The 25,704-nt window shown below is 44.7% G+C and overlaps 1 protein-coding gene across 4 annotated transcripts in view; it reads left to right on the forward strand.

Moving 5' to 3' along the window:
* LOC141051035 (uncharacterized) overlaps positions 1 to 16,506 on the forward strand; it is a 94,197-nt gene extending 77,691 nt beyond the window's left edge. For 2 of the 4 annotated variants that reach the window (XM_073547837.1, XM_073547838.1), the window contains exons 7-8: positions 12,068 to 12,158; positions 13,014 to 16,506. In XM_073547837.1, the coding sequence (XP_073403938.1) occupies positions 12,068 to 12,158; positions 13,014 to 14,653 (1,731 nt within the window). In that variant the 3' untranslated portion in view covers positions 14,654 to 16,506. The other 2 variants (XM_073547835.1, XM_073547836.1) reach the window with 2 other exon arrangements.
* Positions 16,507 to 25,704: the final 9,198 nt, after the last annotated feature.

The following is a 25,704-nucleotide window of genomic DNA, read 5'->3' on the forward strand; positions in this document are numbered from 1 at the left end:
CTGTGCAGAGACTTAAACCCTTGATAAGAAGGACCGTCCCTCCTTGGGACCTTAACCTAGTCCTTAACGCGCTATGTAGACAGCCATACCAGCTAGGGGTAGAAATATCTATCGGTAACCTCTCTCTGAAGACAGCATTTTTAGTGGCAGTTACGTCAGCCAAAAGATTAGGGGAACTTCAGGCCCTATCGGTTCAAGATCCCTACTTACAAATATTCGACGACCGGTTAGTCCTAAAACTCGACCCGGCTTTTCTCCCCAAGGTGATCTCAGACTCGAACATGAATCAGGAGGTAGTGCTCCCCTCGTTTTGTCAGTTTCCTAAAAATAGCAAGGAGAAAGCTTACCATAACCTGGATGTCAGGGAAACAGTGCTCAGGTACCTGGACGCAACCAGGCCCTGGAGGCAGGATAGTAACCTCTTTGTCCAGTTTAGAGGCCCTAATAAGGGTAAAAAGGCATCAAAATAATAAGCAAGGTGGATTAAATCTGTTATTAGCACAACGTATAGAGCACAGGGTCAGAGCCCCCCGGGGAGTCTTAGAGCCCACTCAACTAGGGCCATGGCCACATCATGGGCAGAGAGGGGTGGAGCCTCAGCAGAACAAATCTGCAGAGCCGCATCTTGGGCCAGTCTCAGTACGTTCTCTAAACACTATAAATTAGACGTGGCCTCCGCACAATTGGCATTTGGGAGAAAGGTACTCCACGCGGTAGTCCCACCCTAAGACCAATATTCTTTGGTACTACTCCAGGTGTGCTGTCAGGTGGTGACCTGGAAAACGGTAATCAGACCTACCGGTATTTGTGTTTCCAGGAATCCATCCTGACAGCACTATTAGTTCCCTCCCCGACAAACGCATCCATGCAATTGTGATGTAACATGTGTATGGAGAATGTTGGTTTAAATAAATTTTTTGTTTGAATCCATCCAGAGGTGTTACTTTGTGAAATCACTGTGGGATGGTAGGGGGAGGATCCCTTTAAACTCTCGTGGTTTACTGTCCCATTGCGGATGAGAAGGACGTCGTCCCGGGTGTGCTGTCAGGATGGATTCCTGGAAAATTACCGGTAGGTCTAATTACCGTTTTCCCCATTGCTTCATGGTAGTATTAGAACTCAGCGATGCGTACTATCATGTCCCCATCCACAAAGACTCCCGAGAATACCTCAGACTGGCGGTCTCCATAGGGGCAAAGTAAGGGAGTTTCAGTACAGGGCCTTGCCATTTGGGATTTCGATAGTTCCGCGAATCTTCATGAAATTGGTGGCAGAGATGATGGCTCACCTAAGAGAACAAGATGTTCTAATAGTTCCATATCTGGACGACTTTTTAATAGCAAGCAGCTCGGCCCAAAGATGCAGGGAACAGAGGGACAGAGTGATGGCCACTCTACAAAACCTCGGCTGGCTCCTGAACCTGAAAAAATCAAGGCTGGAGCCCAGAAAAGTCCAGGAATTCCTAGGCCTGACTCTGGACTCAAACACCCAGGAGTGTTACCTACCAGACCACAAAAAAGAGAGGATCGCTAAGAAAAGCAATGTCACTATTAGGGTCCCTCTCCGCCTGCCTGCCAGCGGTCCAGTGGGCGCAGCTACATACGAGAGATCTCCAATGGGATGTATTAGCCAATCAGTTAGCATTAGGAGGTCACTTGGAAGGTCACGTCACACTAGACTCCAAAACTATTCGTTCCCTAGCTTGGTGGGGGAACAGAGACAATCTGTGCAAAGGGATTCCCTGGGTGATAAATATCACACACATAATCACCACAGACACCAGTCCCAAGGGATGGGGAGCACACATGAGCAACAGGGTGGCTCAGGGGGAATGGGGAGGTCAGGAACTAAAAGCCTCCTCGAACCAAAAGGAACTGTTGGCAGTAGGCTACGCCCTAACACACTTTCTACCGATATTAAGGGGCCATCATGTCCGCATATTTTCGGACAATCAGGTGACGGTGGCCTACATAAATCATCAGGGGGAACCAGATCCCTAACACTAATGAACACATCCTCCGAAATATTCACGCTAGCCGAGAAAAACCTACTATCCCTATCAGCACTACACATACGGGGAACAGAGAACCAGACAGCAGACTTTCTAATTCGCACCCAGCTACTTCAAGGGGAGTGGGTTCTAAAACAGTCCATTTTTCGGAAGATCGTAAAAATGTGGGGGACCCCGGACATAGATTTGATTGCCGACCACAAAAACAAAAAAGTGGAAGCATTTTGTTCCCTAGACCCCAGGGGAAATCCCCGAACCCTGGATGCGTTTATGCTTCCGTGGACACAGGGCCTAATGTATGCCTTCCCGCCGCCCATTCTCATCCCGGCAGTAATAAGGAAAGTCAGAGAAGACAGGGCACGAATGATATTGATAGCCCCGTTCTGGCCAAAAAGAACCTGGTTTTCCTGACTGAGAATACTGTCAATAACCGACCCCTGAGTTCTACCAGATCTCCCCGACCTTCTGTCCCAAGGTCCCGTGTTACACCCTCGGGCAGTGAACCTCCATTTAACAGCATGGAATTTGAAAGGGCACAGCTGAGGGGGAAGGGGTTCTCAGAAAACCTGGTTTCCACGCTACAAAAAAGTAGGAAACCGATCACACCCAGGGCTTATGGTAGAACTTGGAGGAAATTTCTATCCAGCTCCGGGGTAAGGGTTCAGGATGGAGTACAAATCGACAAAATTCTCGAATTCTTGCAAAAAGGGTTAGAACAGGGGCTGGCGACTAATACGTTGAAGGTACAGGTAGCGGCTCTGGGCGCCCTTTATAACCAGGATGTGGCGGGCAACCCTTGGGTAGCACAGTTTATGAGGGCCGCAGCCAGATCTAGACCTATAACCACCCAGAAGATACCATCATGGGATCTAAACCTAGTGTTCTCTGCCCTAACAGGGCTCCCATTCGAGCCCATCCAGTCTGCACCCCTGAAAACCTTATCATTAAAGACAATAGAGTGAGCGATATTCAAGCCTTGTCAGCGATACCCCCGTTCACTAAAATCTTAGACGATAGAATCATATTAAAACCTGACCCAGCATACCTACCTAAGGTGTCAACACACTTTCATAGGTCACAAGAAGTAGTCCTTCCTTCCTTCCTTCTGCCCAAACCCTAAGCATAGGGGAGAGGAAAAATTTCACACCCTAGATGTGAAGAGGTGCCTAGTTCAGTACTTAGAGGCCACCAAGGAATGTAGGAAGGAAGGGTCTCTCTTTGTGTGTTTCCAGGGACGTCGGAAGGGACTCATGGCATCCAAGAGTACCCTAGCAAGGTGGATACGGGATGCGATTGCCCTGGCGTATTCTTCCAGTGGGAATACCATTCCGGAGGGTCTAAAAGCTCACTCTACAAGGGCAATGGCGACCTCATGGGCAGAAAGATCAGAGGTATCAATAGAGCAGATCTGTAAGGCGGCCACCTGGTCAACACCTTCTACCTTTTTCAGACGCTATCGTTTAGATCTAGCCTCTACGTCTGACCTGACCTTCGGGAGAAGGGTCCTTGAGGCGGTGGTCCCTCCCTAAGCTACCAATCTCTGAAATTCTCTTTGTGGTGCTGTCATGGGTGAGAGAGAATAACTTATTTACTCACCGATTTCGGTGTTTCTCGGAACCCATGACAGCACCCGCTTATTCCCCCCCTTTCACGTGTGCGGTGAGCACGAGTTAATGTGTGTAAAGTGTTTTTGTTAAGACATGGGGCTTCTCCATAATATGCAATATTATAATGTTATGTATATACTTTTGTTGTTAACTAACCGGGAGACCCTCTGATGCTCTGTAACCAACTGGGGGCGGAGGAGAGGTGCCGCCTTTTTATCTATAGGTTCCTGTCCTTGATGGGCGGACCCCCTCTCTCCGTTGTGCTGTCATGGGTTCCGAGAAACACCGTTATCGGTGAGTAACTAAGCTATTTTATGGTAATGCGGGAAATGTTTTGTCAACAAAATGTTTTGGTTTTTTTAACTGTCGACAAACCTCACTCAAGGAAATATACATTTCCTTTCTGCTCCTAATTTGTGCTACCAACAAATAGGTCAATAAAACATAACGGTTAAAGTCAAAGTAAAGTTACATGTCATACATGAGAAAGGCTTATCAATCTGATGATTAATAAACACTTTCAATTATAGATTAACATATTTATGAAAATCTAATCCATAAGCCTCTTTCAATAGAATAGCAGTTTTCCCATGTGACGTGTTTTACAGTTGGAGGAGGCTGATGGACTGATTTGGTCAAATGCGTCTTCATTTTTTCTAACGCCTTTCGGCTCCATATAGAGCCATGTTGACTTGATGGATGAACGATCTGTAGGAAGATTATCTGCCGTTATCATCATCAAACCATCAGATTGCTAATCTCCCTCTTCGCCTTGCTCCTTCTATTCTTCCGACCTTGATGTCCTTCTCCAATGATTGCTGTCTTTGTATGATGTATCCAAAGTAGGAAAGTCGTAGTTTGGTGATCCTTACTTCGAGTGACATGTCTGGCTTGATTTGTTCTGCTCTTGTTGCCATCCATGGTATTGATAACATCCTTCTTCAGCACCACATTTTGAAGGTGTCGATTCTTGTTTTTCTATTGTTCAGATTTTGCATCTGTATGTTACCACAGAAAAGACCAAACTACTCTATGTACAAGCCGTGTTTCTCGAAGTGAAAACCTAGTCCAGTAGCTTTTATCATTGATTTGACCAAGGCTATTCTATTGACGTCTGGTGTCGATGCTGTATCGAGTGATCATTGATCCGAGTAGAATGAGGTAATTTACAACTTCCAATTTGTTGCCATCCATCTTAAATGTGTCCAAGTCATACATGGTAGTAGTAAATATCTTTGTCCACTTTGTGTTTAGTAGCAGTCCCATGTTTGAGCTTTCCATATTGACACTCCATAAATCATCCTTCATTCTATCTACGCTTGTTGCTATCAATGTTGTATTGCCTGCGTATTTAAGACTATTGATTATTTGTCCAGCAAGTTTCATTCCTTCTTTTTCGGCAAGTCCAGCCTTCCTAAAAATAGCTTCTGCATATGAATTAAAGAGAAATGGTGACAGGATGCAGCATTGTCTGACGCCTTGCTCTACTTTGAACCATGCCATGTGAGGATGATCATTGAGTGGAACAGGCTGCTACAAGAGCTGATGAGTTCTCCTTCATTGTAAGTCTTCAAACAGAGATATCTGTTTGAGTTGGTTAGTGAATCCTGCATTGAGCAGGGGGTTGGACACGATGAACTTGGAGGTCCCTTCCAACTCTAACATTCTATGTCGCCGTTTTCCATCCGGACTGTGGCTTCTTGGTCGATGTAAAGGTTCCCAAGGAGGCTGAACCGATTGTTCAGCACACCCATATCCTTCATGGTATTGCAAAGTTTCTGGTGATCAACACAGGTGGAGGCTTTAATTGTAGTCGATTAATCAGAAATAGATCTCCTTGTTGTATTTTTCAGCCTTTTCTATTAGCAGTCACTTTAAAGACAGAAATGTTAGTGCAGCTTTCCTCACAAACTTACTAACAAGATAAAATGGTCAATCCTTTTAATAAGTGCTCAAAAGATAGCCATCTTTTTAAAATATATATGCATATATATTGCCTCTTTACATCTGAGAGCTTCACTAATGTATCAAAAAGATGTTCTGAAAGCAGCAGCTCATCAGGAAGAAGCTCTCAGCTGAATACTTGCACTGATTCATGCATGTGATCAACATAAAGTCTATGAGCCTGTAGAACAGGAATCCCTGTGGCTCGCGGTCTATGCTAATTGAGAAGAAAAGTGTGAACAGTTGCAAGAAGTTGGTAACTTGCTTAAAGCTTGGTGTGGACAACACCTAACTAAACTGGACTGAGTTTGGAAAAATTTCTGGTTGTAGATTGTAAATCAGAAGAAGCTGAAGAGATGACACATTAAACCAGGTTTGCCCCATATGAGATAAGACCTTTCAGCTCTCATATATAGCTTTCTAATATTCTGTATACTGTATATGCTCCCAATCTGGACTGTAATAAAAGAAAAAACACCTTTCTATGATACTCGCCTGCGGAGCGGTCCGATCCGTTGGGAGACACTGGTCTTGGTCCGGAGTCTTGCTTCTTCTTTCGATGCCGTCCTCCTTCTGTGCTACTTCCACACGATGTTCCCCGGCATCGTGCTCCTGCGCAGGCGTACTTCTCTGCCCTGACCAGGGCATCACAAAGTACTACAGTGTGCATGCGCCGCAAAATCTGCAATCAGTGGTTTAATACTACCCCTACTTGCTGTCACTGTGACATGCTACAGGTCACTGTATGTCACCTCAATTTTGGATTTGTATTCATACTCTCAGGCTATCACTCCCATTTTCAACTCATTTTCAATCAGCATATACGTAGGATGCCACAATATTATTAGATCTTTATCCCTATGCTGTGAACTCTGAGTTCCTACCCCTACACAGTAAAGGCAATAAATGGGATTCCTTAACAGGCCCCTATGTTTTGTACAGTCTGTGATAGCTCCTCTGGCCGTGTTACACCATGTGATCAGATTGCTTTTTTTTGTGATCCTTGCATATCGAATTGCGGATTATTCAAATTTGCGTGGATCTGCGGATTTCAAGAAATTTGATTTTAATTTGATCCTTTGCGGATCGATCGGCTCCTTAAATTTGGATTCACTCAAATTTTTTTTTTCTTTTTTTTTTGTGTGAATCAAGGAAAATGATGCGCAGACTTTTGCCACATTGCTGATTTGAAGATGGCCAGGATTGTGATGAAAAAAAAAAATATAATACTCAATGTTCACTTGTCCTACACAGCAGTCCTTCAGCTTCCACTTCACGAAATGTGTTCTTCCTCCATCTGATGTTCACACCAAGTGGTACTCTGCTGTCAGGACACAGGTCATATGTTGGCCCAGGAATAGTCAGCATGTGGCATGAAGCACTGACAAGGCCTTGATTGAAGCATGACATGTTTCGCGAAGTCAGAGGCCTACGTGTGAGGATCAACAGCGCCGCATTTTGAAGATGGAAGGAGTGAATATTGTGTGTCGGAGAAAGAAAAGACTGGAAGGAGCTACATGTAGAACTTCACGAAATGGCAGCAGAACAGGTAAGAGGTGAAGTATTACCTTTTTATTTAATTCACTCTACATTTGTTATTCTCTGGTGCCTGGAGAGACCATAATAAGTCACGTTCGATTTGCATTGAAGAAATTTGATGCAATGTATCATCGGCTAAAGTCAACAAAACTGCATCGTTAAAATTTCAACAGACTCACACATCGCTACGTAGGGTGGATGATTCACTAATGTTCTGTTGTTGTAAGGGACAATAGTGAAATGTTCATTACTAGACAGAACCAGAGGGGAGGAGAAATCACCACCAGAGAAGGTATAAGTGAGCGTTACATCAAGGAGAAAAAGGTAATACACTGCTCCAAAAAATAAAGGGAACACTTAAACAACACAATGTCACTCCAAGTCAATCACACTTCTGTGAAGTCAACCTGTCCCGTTATGAAGTAGAACCTGTACAGTTATGTATTTCTCCTGCTGTTTTCCAAATGGAACAGGTAGAAATGATAGCCAATTAGCAAGACAACCCCTATATCCCATAGACATTGCTCAGGAAGCGCAGCTCATCCAGGATGGCACATCAGTGGGAGCTGTGGCAAGAAGGGTAGCTGTGTCTGTCAGCACAGTGTCCAGAGCATGGAGCAGATACCAGGAGATGTGGAGGGGGCCATAAGAGGGTAACAACCCAGCTGCAGGACCGCTACCTCAGCCTTTGTGCGAGGAGCATTGCCAGAGCCATTCAAAATGACCTCCAGCAGGTCACTAACATCCATGTGTTTGCTCAAACTGTCAGAAACAGGCTCCATGAGGGCCTGATATCCACAAGTGAGTGTTGTGCTTACAGCATGTCGTACACATGGCTCTACTTGGTACACCCCGTAAACACATGGCGCCACCCTATACACATGCGGCACCGCTCCATACACCCCATACACACGCGGCTCTGCTCTGTACAACTTGTACACACGTGGCTCCGCACACCTCATACACACGCGACTCCGCTCCGTACACCTCGTACACACACGGCTCCGCTCCGTACACCATGTACACACACGGCTCTGCTCCGTACACCTTGTAAACATGCGGCTCCACTCCTTACACCTCGTACACATGCAGCTCTGCTCTGTACACCTCGTACACACACGGCTCCGCTCCGTACACCTTGTACACATGCGGCTCTGCTCTGTACATCTTGTACACACGCAGCTCCGCTCCGTACACCTCGTACACACAGGGCTCCGCTCTGTACACCTCGTACACACACGGTTCTGCTACATCCACCCTGTAAACCCCTCCTGACCCCACACAGAAACTTCCCCTCATCCAGCACCATGACAACCAGCACAGCAAAGTCCTGCATACACTGAGGCCCCTGATCATGTGACCCCTGACTCCTCCCCTCCTGTGACCTCATCCCAGGTCCTGTGCGCACAGAGCAGCCATATATGTGGAGTGCGGCTCTGCAGGTGGAGGTAGGTGCTGGAGATTCCCCATTACTGGGCACAGGGGCAGTAACCCCTTCATTCCCGGAGATAGCGCCCCCTGCAGGTGGAGGTAGGTGCTGGAGATTCCCCATTACTGGGCTGCACAGGGGGCAGTAACCCCTCCATTCCCGGAGATAGCGCCCCTGCAGGTGGAGGTAGGTGCTGGAGATTCCCCATTACTGGGCTGCACAGGGGGCAGTAACCCCTCCATTCCCGGAGATAGCGCCCCCTGCAGGTGGAGGTAGGTGCTGGAGATTCCCCATTACTGGGCTGCACAGGGGGCAGTAACCCCTCCATTCCCGGAGATAGCGCCCCCTGCAGGTGGAGGTAGGTGCTGCAGATTCCCCATTACTGGGCTGCACAGGGGGCAGTAACCCCTCCATTCCCGGAGATAGCGCCCTCTGCCATGTGTATATGGACAGTAATAGAGCGCTGGCTGGGCTCATGTATACAGGGGAGGGCGCTCTGTGTTGGCGGCAGATGACGCTTTCTCTCTGGGGTGGAGATTACAGGGAATAATGGAAATGTCGGGTTTTTCTCTCCATAGAAATCTGGAGAAATGGAGAATCTGTCATTTCCCTCCTTTTGGCTGTAATAGTTTGGAATAAAGGGAATTTCCCATGAAATGTCTGTGGCGTCGGTCCTGTGCTGAGGACGCTGATCTCGGAGATTGTGGGGCCGAATCTGGAGATAACACAGAGACGTCACATTATAGGAGGATTGTGGGTTTTCTACTTATGGGGAAAGAGACGAGGCCTCGATAGGACGGCGATGTTCAGGAACCGCTGGGAGAAAATGAAAGCTGGGCTGGGATTGGTTACTATGAGCAAAAAATATAGGTTTTTCTTTTTTACACTTTTTATTCCTCTATCCCAATGAGATCTAAATGCCAGACACCACAATCTCTTCTTGTAGATGTGTAGAACTAGTTGCATGAACTTACAGAGTTGCAATTACAACAGTGTTAGTGGTACAGATAGAATGGATGCCAAGAATTTCTGTATTTCAGAAATGCCAACTCTCCTCCTTAGGAAATTGACTTCACTAAATCGACCTAAATAGTCCACAGAATTCAAACGCTTCACTCTCCTCAATTATAAGGCTCGTGTGTGTGTGTATGTGTGTGTATATATATATATATATATATATATAAAATAAAACTCCCTTTCCAGACTGGTGTTGTCCTCCTGATGTTGGGAATGGCTCTACTGGTTCTCACCTGACTGTTCTTTCACACTTGCTGCCTGTGATGAGGTGAAGCCTTCATAGTTCAATTTGACAAAAGTGTGAAGACTGCAGCCAAGCAACTACACGTTATATCTCCTCACTTGTTTCCCCTTATTATCTACAAATATGCCACTATAGGATTCTTTATAATGTTACATCATCATATTCTTCCCATTCAGGTCCCTACAATATTGGATCTTCTCAGTGGAAATCTTCTATGTAAGAGAATTTTCCTAAGTGACACTACAATGATGGATAGGGACAAGATGGTGGAGAGGATATTACACCTCACCCTAGAGATCCTCTTCCGGATTACTGGAGAGGTGAGAGATTCTGATGACGTCACATTACATCATTCTTATCTATGGGAATAACAGATGGACAGAACTGGAGAGGTGAGGACTCTGGAAATGTCTGTAGTGAGATTTATTAATGTGTCTCTCCATAACCAGGATTACACAGTAGTGAAGAAGACCTCTAGTGAGCGTTGTCAGGACCCTGTGTCTGAGGGATGGGGAAGACCCTTGAGCCCGATAACGGAGCCTCCACCTCATCACCTGATACATGAGGACATCGATGACCAGAAGATCCTAGAACTCACCTACAAGATGATTGAGCTGCTGACTGGAGAGGTGACACTGCTGGGAATGCTGAGACATTATATAGTAACTAGATGGTGGCCCGATTCTAACGCATCGGGTATTCTAGAATATATATGCAGTTTATTTTTGAAGATTTAATAATAATGCAATAATGCACCCCCCAATCCTGATATGTATGGTTCTCTCACCCCCAATCCTGATATGTATGGTTCTCTCACCCCCAATCCTGATATGCATGCTACCCCTCAGCCCCCTATCCTGGTATGCATGGTCCCCTGACCCCCCCCAATCCTGGAATGCATGGTCCTCTCACCCCCCCCCCCAATCCTGTTATGCATGGTCCTCTCACCTCTCTTTCCTAGTATGCATGGTCTTCTTACCCCCCAATCCTGGTATGCATGGTCCCCTCACCCCCCAATCCTGGTATGCATGGTCCTCTCACCCCTCTTTCCTGGTATGCATGGTCCTCATACCCCCCTTTCTTGGTATGCATGGTCCCCTCACCCCCCTTTCTTGGTATGCATGGTCCCCTCACCCCCCAGCCCTGGTTATGCATGGTCACCTTACCCCCCCAATCCTGGTATGCATGGTCCCCTCACCCCCAATTCTGATATGCATGGTCCCCTCACCCCCCTTTTGTGGTATGCATGGTCCCCTCACCCCCTTTTGTGGTATGCATGGTTCCCTCACCCCCCTTTCCGTGTATCAGAGTCGCGGCCCTCTGTCCGCGACCAATCACTGCCGCGGCCCTGTACAAAAATATTAAAAAATAAAAAAAGTTATTCTCACCTTCCGACGGCCTCCTGTCTTCTTTCCACGCTCCCGGCCTCGCGTTCCCAGTAATGCTTTGCGGCTTAGACCGCTGATGACGTCGGAGTGACGTCATCAGAGGTCTAAGCCGCAAAGCATTACTGGGAACGCGAGGCCGGGCGCGTGGAAAGAAGACAGGAGGCCGTCGGAAGGTGAGAATAACTTTTTTTTAATTTTGATTCACTTTTTTAGAGATTAAGGCCTGCGCCTGTTGCTGATTGGTTGTGGCCTGGTGGGGGTGGGGGCCTGGCGGCCGCGACCAATCAGCGGCCCGCGATTTTGGTTACACACAGACACGATAAGGCGTTTATATATAGATGCTATGAAGGGATCGGGGGGATGACGGTATCCTTGTATGTGTCAGGTTCTTATAAGGTGTCAGGATGTTACAGTCTATTTCTCCATGGAGGAGTGGGAGTATTTAGAAGGACACAAAGATCTGTACAAGGACGTCATGATGGAGGGTCCCCAGCCCCTCACATCACCAGGTAATAGACAGGACTAAATACACACGGTCTATAATTATCTGTATGTAAAGAATGAATTCAGTCCCTGTATGTGTTTCCTCCAGATCTCTGCAGTAAGAGGACAACACCAGAGAGATGTCCCCGTCCTCTTCTTCCACAGGACTGTAAAGAAAAAGATCCCAATGTTCCTCAGGATCATCAGGTAGATGGAGAGAAGGTGTCATGAGATCTCCTCTATGATGTGTAGATGGCTGTGAAGATCTTGTGCTCAGTCTTGTTTTATCCACCAGTATTATATGTTTTATACTTGTGTAATGAGAACGGTGGAGATGGCAGGATTAGAGCTGATCACAGATGTGACTTCTCCATCTGTCTGTGACTTTTACAATATTTGTTTCAGGGTGAAGATCTGACCCATATTAATACTACAGAGACATATGTGAGGGGTGATGAGCGGTGTAAAGAGGAGATTCCTACAGATAACCGCCCAGGTGAGCAGTAACCACTAAATGCTGAGATGTCACAAGTTCTTCTCAGTCACTGGCTGTAGTATTATTTTGCTGATTTTTTTACATACTGTCTTTCAGATGTTAGTTGTAGATTTTTCCTTCATCAAACAAACTAATAAATATGGATGTATTTACAATTATAGCTGATTACACATTTGTGCATTTAAAATATGGGCTTGATTTATTCCTATGTGATGGAAGCTCATTTATTCATCATCTCTTGTCCCAGTTTAAGAACGTAGAAAGCATTAACTCACATTAGACTTGTATCACATTACTATTGTGTGATAACAATAAACAACATGGCGGCATATACCCAAACAACCAAATAGATTATTTTGAAAATTGAACATTAGTGCTGTAAGTGTCATGAATGTTGTTCACCAGGAACCCAGGAACTAGTAGGAAAAGAAAGAAATGTTAAGCTCGAGACAAAAAGAAGTTGTACATTGGTTTCAATGAATTTCTGTTTGTCTGGCCTCCTTGTAACTGTCTTCTCTGACTTACACGGTAGTGTAGGCAAAAATATATATGGAATTATCCATTTCCCGGAGAGACTTTGAACCAAAATTTTTATAATGTGGGAACATTTTAATCCACTGATACTGGGTTGTTAACTTCAGAAACACACATTGATGATGTGATCCACATCCTTTACAATTGCCAAAGTGTTTGTGTGTTCCAGAGCGTAATATTTCCACAAAATAAAATATCTGGCTCGAGGAGGAAGTTTTGCAATTTGTGTGGAAATTTTCTACATAGAAATATTATAAAATGGCAAAATAATGTTAATGTTATATTATTAAAAAATAATAAAATCAATTTTATTCTTGGCAGATGATTGTACCAGGAGCTCAGAGGGATATCCTATATTTTCATATTTTACTGAAGATGATCATTGCATCAGAGGAGTTACATATGAAGAACATGCATTCATCTCAGATATATCCTCAGCCTTTCACAGCAAAGACCTACCACCTGATCCTTTTAAACAAATCTTATCTTATGATTCTAAAATACACAAAAGCAATATTGAAAATCAAATAGCTCACAAAGTGAAGAAGCCATATTCATGTTCAATTTGTGGCAATTGTTTTAATCATAAATCAAACCTTGCTACACATCAGAGGATTCACACAGGGGAAAAGCCATTTTCATGTTCAGAATGTGGGAAATGCTATAGTATTAAATCAGCACTTGTTATACATCAGAGAATTCACACAGGGGATAAACAATTTTCATGTTCAGAATGTGAAAAAAGTTTTCTTCAAAAATCAGATCTTGTCAGACATGAAAGAACTCACACAGGGGAGAAGCCATATTCGTGTGCAGTATGTGGGAGATGTTACAGTGTTAGATCAAATCTTGTTAAACATGAGAGAAACCACTTAGAAAAGAAGCCAATTTCATTTTTTGAATGTGGGAAAAATTTGAACATTAAATCAAATACAGTTACACATCAGAGCATTCACGAAGGGTCAAAGCCATTTTCATGTTCGGAATGCGGGAAATGTTTTAACCATAAATCAGATCTTGTTAGACATCAGAGAATTCACACAGGAGTTCTGCCATTTTCATGTTCACAGTGTGGTAAAAGGTTTAACCAAAAATCAGATCTTGTTAGACATCAGAGGAGTCACACAGGGGCAAAGCCATATTCATGTTTAGAGTGTGGAAAATGTTTTAAGCAGAAATACAATCTTATTACACATCAGCGCACGCACACAGGGGAGAAGCCATTCTCATGTTCAGAATGTGGGAAACATTTTAAGATTAAATCGGCTCTTCTTATACACCAGAGAATTCACACAGGGGAAAAACCATTTTCATGTACAGAATGTGGAAATTGTTTTAATCAAAAAGCAGATCTTATTAGACATGAGAGAACTCACACAGGGGAGAAGCCATATTCATGCTTAAAATGTGGGAAATGTTATAGTGTTAAGGCAAATCTTATTGCACATCAAAGAATTCACACAGCGGCCAGGTCATTTTTACGTGCAGAGTGTGGAAAACATTATGGTATTAAATCAAATATCACACAAGAGGGCATTCACACAGAGGATAAACCATTTTCATGCTCTAAATGTGGGAAACATTATAGTGCTAAATCAGATCTGGTTACACATCAGAGAATTCACACAGGAGAAAAGCCATTTTCATGTTTAGAATGTGGAAATTGTTTTAACCAAAAATCAGGTCTTATAAGACATCAGCGAACTCACACAGGGGAGAAGACATTTTCATGTCCAGAATGTGGGAAATTATTTCACCAGAAATATAATCTTGTTACGCATCAAAGAAGTCACACAGGGGAGAAACCATTTTCATGTCCAGGATGTGGTAAATCTTTTACTCGGAAAGCAAATCTTGTTGCTCATCAAAAAAACTCACATAAGGAAGAAGCCAAACTCATGCCCAGAGTACTGGGAATTTTTGAGCCACGGGAAACATCAAAGCACTCACCAGAGAATTAGCCGTTTTCTTAGAAGAAAAACAAAACTTTTTTTTACCAATCCAATCAGTGACTCATAAAAAGCATGTACATTGAGGATTGCTTAGGCTGGTGCAATATCAAAACCTTTTTTTACATGTTGTACAGTACTTTTATGGCCTACTTTTTCCTCCCCTGGAACAAAAAGACAGGTTGGTAGTAGTAATTTAGGTATTTTTATTTAAAATTTTAAATGTTTTGTCTCCATACTGGAACCTTCAGATAAAATATTATCCGTACATAAAGATAGTAGTATCATGATCTTATTTAAACAAAAATAGGTACAAATAGAAAGATTTTGCATGATGTGTTATGCAAAAGATTTTCTAAACACTAAACATAACTATGCTGTGCAGGTACAGAGAGATATCCATTTGGGTATGTGGGAACAAATTGATCTGACTATGACCAATTATTATGTAAAGTTTGCAGAGTAACAGGATAATGAATTACATCAGAACTTCGGGATGCCTAGCAATCTTTCTTGTAAGCCTAGTTGAGCTGACCGTACGCTCCTAGAATCTTTTTGGGGTACATCTTAGAAGCAAATAGTGCTTTCTTCAACTGAAAGGCTAGATCCTTAGGTCAGGAATAGAACAGACATTTTATAACGTTCCCAAATCTTTATGAAAAAATTTTCAGCACATACTGCATTGTACTACTGTATACTAATTATTATATATTGTCAGTCAGTCCATTTTATACCAACTCTGGCTCCACCAAAATGGACAACGACTCCACAGCCCTGCTTTCCAGTATTGAGATTCGAGTGCATTTATTCACCACAAAGCAAAATTTGGGGGAAAACAGGATATTATCAACCCACAGCTGTCTTTTTAGCCTTTGCTGGATAAAATTTATAGGGGGACCCGAAGTCATTTTTTTCTGGAGTTTGCCATAAATTCACCAAGAAGGGCTTAGCAAACTGTGACCTGTTATTAATAGCCAGGGAACCTTTTGGATATTGTCCACTTTCCCAGATTAGTACCATCCACTCCCATCCATTAGCTTTTCCTCTGCTGGTTATCAAAATTACCCGGGAGCCCTTGTCAATTGTAAACTTATTTTACGCACAGTGTACACAGCGGGTACTAAATACAACTCCTGGCATTGTTGCGCTGAGATCAGGGAGACCAGGCAACTATGATAAGATCTGTCTTAAGCATTCGGCACCTGGGAACAACGCGAACTGTGCGTCTTTTTCTCTGACGTAGGTACGTGTCATACTTATGACACACGGATGTCATCTGTGTGTCATAAATGTGCAGCATGTATTGAGCATAAAAAACTGATGTCTGTGGTTTTCCATAAGATCCTGACATATGCGCACCGCCATTAAATTAAATGGATGTGCGTGTGTCCATATTTGCGGTCCTAAAAAAATGGATGTGTTAAGGGTGCCTTAGAGAAAGGAGGGACCCACTTTTACTCTGCATCTAACACTTAGAAACCCTGTTCTAAAATACAAGTGTAAAGTCCCCTGAGGAATTAACTTGGAAGAAACAGGTCGGGAAGTTTAATAACGGAGAATACAGGGCCTCCGTTGTAGAGCTAGTTGTAGACTGGCCTTGTCAGCGTGGGAGTACTTGGGTTTTCAGCCGAATATAGCCACTTTAGGAATCTGTATGGCTAGACTGCAACCCTTTTTTCCTGTATGATTCCTACCAGGATGAAGTACACTCTCAACTGCGGCAAAGAACACAGAATGGGTGAAAACGTTCCTTATTCTATCTAGCCATTTAGTGTTCTTAAATGTATCAGGGACCATGGATTGTCTAACCTGACAGCGTCTGTAGTTTACTTAGCAAAATCCTGCTGACAGGTTCACTTTAAGAATATCGTGTATATCCACTGCTGCCGAGAAGGCATTTGATAGGGTCAATTAGGTTTTCATGGAAGAGACCCTCATTCACCTCGGTCTGGAAACAATGATGCTCCAGTGGATCCTGTCTCTATATTCAGTCCCTTCCGCCAGGGTCCTGGTGAACAATGCACTATCAGATCCGTTTTATATTTATAATGGCACACGACAGGGATGCCCTTTGTCCCCCCTCATTTTCATCCTCACCCTTGAACCCTTTCTTAGACATGTTAGAGCCAACCCCAATATCTCGGGTATTCATGTACTTCAAAACACTTATAAAGTAGCAGCATACGCTTATGACCTTCTTTTCTTCATTACCTCACCTAAGATCTCCCTGCCTAACCTAATGAATGAATTCAGATCATATGCCCAATTGTCTAATTTCAAGATTAATTTTTCAAAATCCGAGGCGCTTAACATTAATTTTTCCCCGGAACTTGTAAGATCTTTACACAAGTCCTTCAGTTTCAAATGGGTTTCCAACACCTGAAATATTTAGAAGTAAGACTATCTGCAGACATCAATTCTCTATATCGATGTAACTTCCCTAGCCTTTAAACATCTATTCAAGCAGACTGTGATAGGTGATCCAAGATATCCTTCACCTCGTTTGGCAGATGTCAAATTTTTAAGATGAACATATTACCGAGGGTCCCGTATATTCTACAGGCTCTCCCCATCAATATCCCTGCTAACTTTTTTAGAAAAATAGGGTCTATTCAAGTCTCGTTTATATGGGGAAAAAAAATCTGCCAAACTAAAGAGGGAGGTTCTCTGCAGACCCAAGAGGTTGGGGGGAGTGGGGCTTCCAGACCTAAAAATCACTTGGCAAGCAACCTGGCTAGAATGATAGACTGGTGCAGAAATGGTCACCATAAGGCATGGGTTCAAATAGAACAAAGTTTTTGCCCGACCCCATCGAAGACCCTCCCATGGGTTTTACTTTCGGCCCCAGAGCAAATCAAATCCCATCCGACTAATGGATCCACTTTAAAATACTGCAATATAGCACTAGTCCGTTTACATTTACTCCCAGATGCTTCTCACTCCGGTGTTGAGTCATCCTAAATTTGTCCCTAGCTGCTCGGACTCCATTTTTCGTCTGTGGATAGATTCGGGGATGGATAGAGTAGAAAACTGGGGAGAGGGAGCCTCCTGGCCTTCTCTGAGTGACCTTCCCGCCAAAACAGATCCAATACCCCTGGGCAGTTGAAGGTGTTTGCAACTTACCCGCTTTTTCAGCAGCCTTCCCCCTAAAAGTTCATTTAGACGACCCAAAACCCAATTTAAGCTTTTATGTAATAGCCCAGGCTAAATCACACACCTTAGCTAAAACCTACTCTATGTTGATTTTGTCCAGATGGTATAGAGTGCCCTCGAGGTTGCACACCATATTTCTGGAAATTGACCCCAACTGCTGGAGGTGTGGAAGGGCAGATGGCACGATTTTTCATATTTTCTAGCAATGTGACGTTTTGCAATCATTTTGGACAGAGGTGTGGGAGCTGTTCCGAAAAGTTCACTCCGGCTCTGATACTACTCCAACATAATGAAATCCCTCTCCGGATCTACAAATCCTCTTTGTTGAAATTTTTGATTATGGCTGCGAGGGCTTGCATCCCGGAGAGATGGAAGAGTCCCGCTCCTCCAACCATAACTCAGTGGATCGCAAAAGTCAATGAAAATATGTATATGGAGGACCTCACCTCATCCATACATGAATCATACCCAAAGTTTTTGGCTATTTGGCTTGGATGGATGGATTTTCGAAAATCTAGTGTGTATTGTGATCTAATTCTGGAAGCAAACCCCACTGAGGTTAACTGAAAACATCAGGCTGAGTGGTGGACTTGGTCGGGTGGGTACTCCTTCCCTTACCCCCTCGTTTTTTTCTTCCCTCCCCTTTTTTTCTTTTGCCTCTTGGCTCCGTTACTTATTTCCCCCCACTCTCTTTTTTCGCTTCAACTGCTCTCCATCTTCCTTTGTTCTGTCTTTTCTTTCCTATACTGTTTGTTAAAAGCTAAAAAATGAAAGACCCTCCGAATTGGGTCATTGACCTCTACTTCCGGGTTCCTGGATATTAAGAACTCATGGACGATTGTCTTGGTCGGGAGTTAAGTTGTATTCCTTGCATTCGTCTACTTGTCTTGTTTCAATTATTATTATGTTAACCTGGATTTCGTTGTGAGTATAAAGAATTATAAAAAAAAAAAGAATATCGTGTATGACCATTGTATATATTACTGCTTAAATATAACCTCTGTGAAAAATGTTACCAGTGATTTACTTGGAAGTAAAGTAATATAGGAAAAATTGACTAGGCCTCAAGACTTGGTCACACTTCAGTAATGTATATTGCACGACCGCTCATCATGTTGAGGCAAGATCCTGGACTGAAGTCCAAAGACAATTAGATTGAAAACCCAGAGCACGCAGAGGACCAGACAGAAACTTTCAGGACAGGTGAGGGGCAAGTATAAGAGAGCTGACTGATATTTTGCAAATACTAAAAAAATCAGGATTCAGGCAAATCCAGTTTTGGGGGTAAATTTTGAATTAAATTGATTAGTTATAAATCGATTTTTTTATATTTTACATGCCATATAGGTCTTGAAAATTTGAAAATGCAATGTAATGAATGCCTGTATGTCCCCAAAGCCTTATTCCAAGGCTGATAAACACTGTTCTGAATTTTTATATATATATATATATATATATATATATATATATATATAAAACCTAAAAGTGTTTGAGTATCAGTCTTATGTCAAGACTTCATCACACTAGTGTTGGAGAAGTAGTAGAAAGTCTCCTTACAGGATCAATATTGATCCCCCCACTAGGAGGTGCGAGAAATCCAGTATTCTTCCACTCTGAAGAGTATATTTAAATATTCAAAATCCCAGGAATTGGCCTATAAGGCTATGTGCACACATTGCGGATTTGCAGCATTTTTTCCACGCGGAAATGCTATAAATGCGCAATGGATTATTAAAGCAATGTTAATCAATGACATACCTGAATTGGTGTACATATGCTGCTGAAATTTCCGTCCTTATTTGCAGCATTTTATTTTCCGCAGCATGTCAATTCTTTTTGCGAATCCGCAGTGTTTCTGCACCCATTGACTTCCATTGAGTCAGTCAAATCCACAGCAAAACCGCAGGTGTAAAAAGGTTTGTGGATTTGCTGCGGATGTGCTGCCAAAAACGCTGCAGAAAAGGAAATGATGTCAGAAGGAGGAAGAGTGTATGTGTAGGTAACAGCAGGTATGCAGGATGCAGTGATGAGACACGAGACTGAATTGAACTTTGGCTATAGAACTTTTATGAATTTAAGCCGCTAGGGCTATGCTAAGCAACCAAAAATTAATAACAGCTATTGTCCTCACAGGGACTCTGCACAAACAAACACTTTAAAAGTGAACACGACTAATCCGGCAAGGGCCGGTTACTATAGGGATTTCTTATAGGGTCACTTAACCGTCCTGACATCCCTCGGCGTCTCTGATGAGGCTGCGTTGGCATCGCAGCCGCTGGGCCCAACTGCTGAGGATCTGTCGTAGTCTTTGGGCGCCCAGGAGGAGATGGGGCACAACAGGCCCTGAGGAAGTCCTTTGGTGAGGTGACCCCCTGTAGAAACAGCGGGGTTCTGATCGTAAGCGAGTTCAGTGAGACTCCAGTCTCCAAGCAGGGTTGTGTCGCAGTTCCCAGGAGTGGCGGTTGGCAGGCCACGTGCACTGCTTGGGCATAGGCGAAGGAGTAGGCCCCAACTGCCGACTGCAGCGGGGTGACATCCACTGCGGCCGATGATGAAGAGGCCGCAGCTGCAGGCTGAAGTGGGACTGCAGGCCGCAGCCGCGGGCTGGAATGGAGCGGCTGCGAGAGGTGGCGGACCAGCCGCGACAGGCTGAAGCACAGCGGTAACAGCTGCGGACCACCATGGGCAGGAAGAGACCCCGGATCGGAGTGAAGCGACAGTCTCCTGTTGGTAGATTCGGCGCCCACTCTCTGCAGGCCGCAGTAAGTCTGTCCTCTGCCAATGATCTCCTTTCTCGTCACTGTCTGTCACTCTGGCTCTCTCAGACTCCCGCAGTCTCTTGTGTTATGAGTTCATTTTCCCCTTCACCATTGAGGTCTGATGAACTCCCTCTTCTGGTGAAGGAAGGTAGTGAGGCTGATTACCAAGCACCTGGTAGAGGATGACTGGGCGACGGGGATTTCTGACTGGATATAAGGCAGCCAATGCCCTTCTGCCTCGCTGGTGATTTCTCTGAGGGATTCTAGGAGACCAGTCTGATTCCTGCTCCTCAAAAGCTAAGTTTTCTGCTTTGCCTTTTTGCATTTGTGTTTTGGCTTTATTTTGCCTTGCTTTTCTGGATTCTGCCATTCCCTAATGGGGTGAGCTGAATTCCTTTTTTTGTCTGTTTGCTCTGTCTTCAGAAAATACCTGAGTACTGACAGTCTTTTTGAAGCCTAGCGTCTTCAGGGCCTTTTTCCCTGTCAGTCTGTTGGCTCTTATTTTGATAGGGTTTTTCGCGGATTGCAGACAGCAGCTTTCCTATCCTGTCCTATCTAGTTAGTTTGGGCCCCATCATTTGCTCAGTCTATCTTTCTATCTGTGTTAGTGTTTTTTCTTCTTGCTTCACCGTCATTATATGTTGGGGGATGCCTATTGCTTTGGGGTCTGCTCTGGGGCAGTTTAGATTTCCCTTTCTGTCTTTAGGCTAGGCAGTTCTCCTGCTGTGATCGAGGGGTCTAGGGCATCGTAGGAACCCCCCACGGCTACTGCTAGTTGTTGTTGATGGGTTCAGGGGTCTGCAATCCGAAGGGGTAGTTCTTTCTGCCATCTCGCCCGATTTGAGACGTGCTCTGGAAGAGTTCCAGGAGGACAAACCTGAGCGTTGTCCCAGTGGAAAGTTGTATGTTCCTGACCAGTGGAAGAAGAGAGTGATGTCTGAAGTTCATTGCTCTGCATTGGCTGGTCATCCAGGTATTTTTGGTACTAGAGATCTGGTGAGTCGGTCTTTTTGGTGGTCCGCCTTGTCTCGTGATGTCAGGAATTTTGTGCAGTCCTGTGGGACTTGCTCCCGGTCTAAACCTTGTTCTCGCTCTAGCGGGTTGTTGATGCCTTTGCTGGTCCCCAGGAGGCCATGGACCCATATTTCAATGGATGTCATCTCTGATATGCCTGTCTCTCAGAGAATGACTGTTATTTGGGTGATTTGTGATAGGTTCTCTAAGATGGTTCATCTTGTACCACTCCCTAATTTGCCATCTTCTTCTGAGTTGGTGCCCCTATTTTTGGAACAGGTGGTTCGCTTGCACGGGATTCCTGAGAACATTGTATCTGACAGAGGAGTTCAGTTTGTGTCTAAATTTTGGAGGACGTTCTGTTCCAAGCTGGGAATTCAGTTGTCCTTCTCCTCTGCGTTTCACCCTCAGACCAATGGGCAGACGGAGAACAAACCAGACCTTGGAGTCGTATTTGAGATGTTTTATTTCCGCTGATCAGGATGATTGGGTTTCATTTTTGCCCTTGGCCGAATTTGCTTTAAATAATAGAGCTAGTTCTGCCACTTTGATGTCACCTTTTTTTTGTAACTTTGGGTTTCATCCTCGATTTTCTTCAGGGCAGGTGGAGCCTTCTGCCTGCCCAGGTGTTGACACTGTGGTGGAGAGAATGCACCAGATCTGAGACCAAGTGGTGGATAAGTTATCTCTTTCCCAGGAAAAGGCCCAGCGGTTTTCCAACCGACATAGGACCGTTGGTCCCCAGTTTAAGGTGGGTGATATGGTTTGGTTATCATCGAAAAATATCGCTATGAAGGTAGCTTCTCCTAAGTTTAAGCCTAGATTTATTGGGCCTTACAAGATTTTGGAGATCATTAATCCGGTCTCTTTTCGGTTGGCTCTTCCTGTCACATTTAAAATCCATAATGTGTTTCATAAGTCCTTGTTGAAGAGGTTTGTTGAACCAGTAGTTCCTGGGGTGGCACCTCCGGACCCTGTATTGGTTGAAGGTAACATGGAATATGAGGTAGAGAAGATACTGGATTCCCGTCTGGCTAGACGGAGACTCCAGTATTTGGTTAAGTGGAAGGGTTATGGTCAGGAGGATAATTCCTGGGTCTCTGCCTCTGATATTCATGCCAAAAGATTGGTGCGTGCCTTTCATCGGGCTCACCCTGATCGCCCTGGTGGCGTGGATGAGGGTTCGGTGACCCCTCCTCAAGGGGGAGGTACTGTTATGAGTTCATTTTCCCCTTCTCCATTGAGGTCTGATGAACTCCCTCTTCTGGTGAAGGAAGGTAGTGAGGCTGATTACCAAGCACCTGAGCTGGTAGAGGATGACTGGGCGACGGGGATTTCTGACTGGATATAAGGCAGCCGACGCCCTTCTGCCTCGCTGGTGATTTCTCTGAGGGATTCTAGGAGACCAGTCTGATTGCCTTTTTGCATTTGTGTTTTGGCTTTATTTTGCCTTGCTTTTCTGGATTCTGCCATTCCCTGCTGCGGTGAGCTGAATTTTTGTCTGTTTGCTCTGTCTTCAGAAAATACCTGAGTACTGACATAGTCTTTTTGAAGCCTAGCGTCTTCAGGGCCTTTTTCCCTGTCAGTCTGTTGGCTCTTATTTTGATAGGGTTTTTCGCGGATTGCAGACAGCAGCTTTCCTATCCTATCTAGTTAGCTTAGGCCCCATCATTTGCTCAGTCTATCTTTCTATCTGTGTTAGTGTTTTTTCTTCTTGCTTCACAGTCATTATATGTTGGGGGCTGCCTATTGCTTTGGGGTCTGCTCTGGGGTAGTTTAGATTTCCCTTTCTGTCTTTAGGCTAGGCAGTTCTCCGGCTGTGATCGAGGGGTCTAGGGCATCGTAGGAACCCCCCACGGCTACTGCTAATTGTTGTTGATAGGTTCAGGGGTCTGCAATCCGATAGCTGCCAACTTCTCTGGTTTTCTGGACTTAGCTAGCATTTCTGTTTTTGCCTCCTAAGGTGACTCATTCATAATACTTTGCCTCGTGTCTGCCGTTCCGCCAACTGACTCCCCTGCGTGCTCCCTGTCCCTTTTATACTCGCCCCTCAACTTGCTGTCCTGTCACTCTCAGCAGTCCACTCTCCTCCTTTGCTCCCCGGGTACTGTTTCCTTAGGAACCCAGATGGCGTTCCCCTTGGTTCCGGCCCGGACACTCTGTGGGGGGCCCTCCTCCCTACATATGGCCGGAGAATATTTGCGAGCGGAGAATGTGTGCATGTCTGCGTGTGGGTGCGGCTGTGTGCGGATGTCTGTGTGTGCGGGTGTGTGTTAGGGTGGGCAGATTGCACTAAATTAAAGTCTATATATATAAAATTGAATGTGTTTGTGTATCACCAACCAATCATGAAGCATCTTTCATTTCACCAGATCTGTTTAAAAGACGCTGACCTGTGATTGGTTGCTATGAGCAACAGTTTTCCCACTCAAAGACAACACCTCAGCAGACACTGACATGGTGGGAGAAATCTAGCATCCCTGTAAACATAAGCTCCCAGCCATTGTCTGCCCCCCAGACAGGAGCAGAGAGCACATGACAGAAATGAATCCCCTCCTCCCTGCCCATATACACATCACATATCCTCCATCCCATAGGCACATCTTCCCTCTTAAAGGGATCATTGGTATGTAAGTCAGGGCAAATCCATCCAGCGCTTTGGTTTTGACCCCAGGGTCTCTTAGAGGGATCATTAGTATGGAAGTTAGGGCAATTCCACTAAGCGCTCTGGTTCTGACCCCAGGCCCCTCTTAAAGGGATCCTCGGTACAGAAGTGAGGACAAATCCACTCTGCGCTTTGGTACTGACCCCAGGCCTCTCTTAAAGGGATCTCTGGTATGGAAGTTAGGGCAAATCCCTCAGTCCTCATTGGTATGGAAGTCAGGGCAAATCCATCCAGCGCTTTGGTTCTGACCCCAGGCCTCTCTTAAAGGGATCCCCGGTATGGAAGTTAGGGCAATTCCACTCAGCGTTCTGGTTCTGACCCCAGGCTCTCTTAAAGGGATCCCGGGATGGAAGTTAGGACCGTTCCACTCAGCGCTGTTTCTGATCCCAGGGCCTCTTAAAGGGATCATTGGTACGGAAGTTAGGGCAATTCCACTAAGCGCTCTGTTTCTGACCCCAGGCCCCTCTTAAAGGGATCCCCGATATGGAAGTGAGGGCAAATCCACTCTGCACTCTGATTCTGACCCCAGACCTCTCTTAAAGGGATCCCCAGTGTGGAAGTGAGGGCAAATCCACACTGCGCTTTGGTACTGACCCCAGGCCTCTCTTAAAGGGATCTCCGGTATAAAAGTTAGGGTAAATCCCTCAGCGCTCTGATTCTCACCCCAGGCCTCTATTAAAGGGATCATTGGTATGGAAGTTGGCAAATCCACCATTCCACTCAGCGCTCTGGTTCTGACCCCAGGCTGACGGGATGATGTGGGATATTAGGGGAAGTTGTCCGGTGGCTGTGGCTGATGGGATGATGTGGGATATTAGGGGTAGTAGTCTGGTGGCTTAGACGGAATGATGTGGGATATTAGGGGTAGTAGTCCGGTAGCTCTGGCTGACGGGATGATGTGGGATATTATAGTGAATGTGGCTATGCAGAGTGGGCGGGGCTCTACACTCAGCTTATATATATATATATATATATATATATATATATATATATATATATATATATATATATATATATATAAGCATTATAATTTGTTATAACTAACCATAGTTAGTTACTATGCCCGGGCAACGCCAGGCTCTTCAGCTAGTAAATTATAAAGTGCAATCGCAACCCGGAGTCCACCGTGCAGAGATGTTAAACTGCTGCTAGTGTGAACAATGACGGTACACACAGCGAGCGAATGCTCATACACAGTTAAACGCCACTCAGTGTTAAACAAAAAGCAGAGTTCCTAGCTCTGTTACTCTACAGAGGGCAACAGCACAGACGAGTGCTAAGTCCTGTTATCCGTCACAGAACAAAGCATGTGGACTGAACTCTCACTGCAACAGAACCGTGTATACATATACATACACACACCCTGATCACCTTTTATACATTAGACTCATGTCCAGTCTGCCTGTGGACCAATCCAGAGCTGCCACATGACCAGAGCAGCTGACGGCCGACCTCCAATAGGAAGACGCCAC

The sequence above is a fragment of the Dendrobates tinctorius genome, unplaced genomic scaffold, assembly GCF_039654945.1.
Source record: "Dendrobates tinctorius isolate UK_male_01 unplaced genomic scaffold, ASM3965494v1 ptg000155l, whole genome shotgun sequence".
Classification (NCBI taxonomy): domain Eukaryota; kingdom Metazoa; phylum Chordata; class Amphibia; order Anura; family Dendrobatidae; genus Dendrobates; species Dendrobates tinctorius.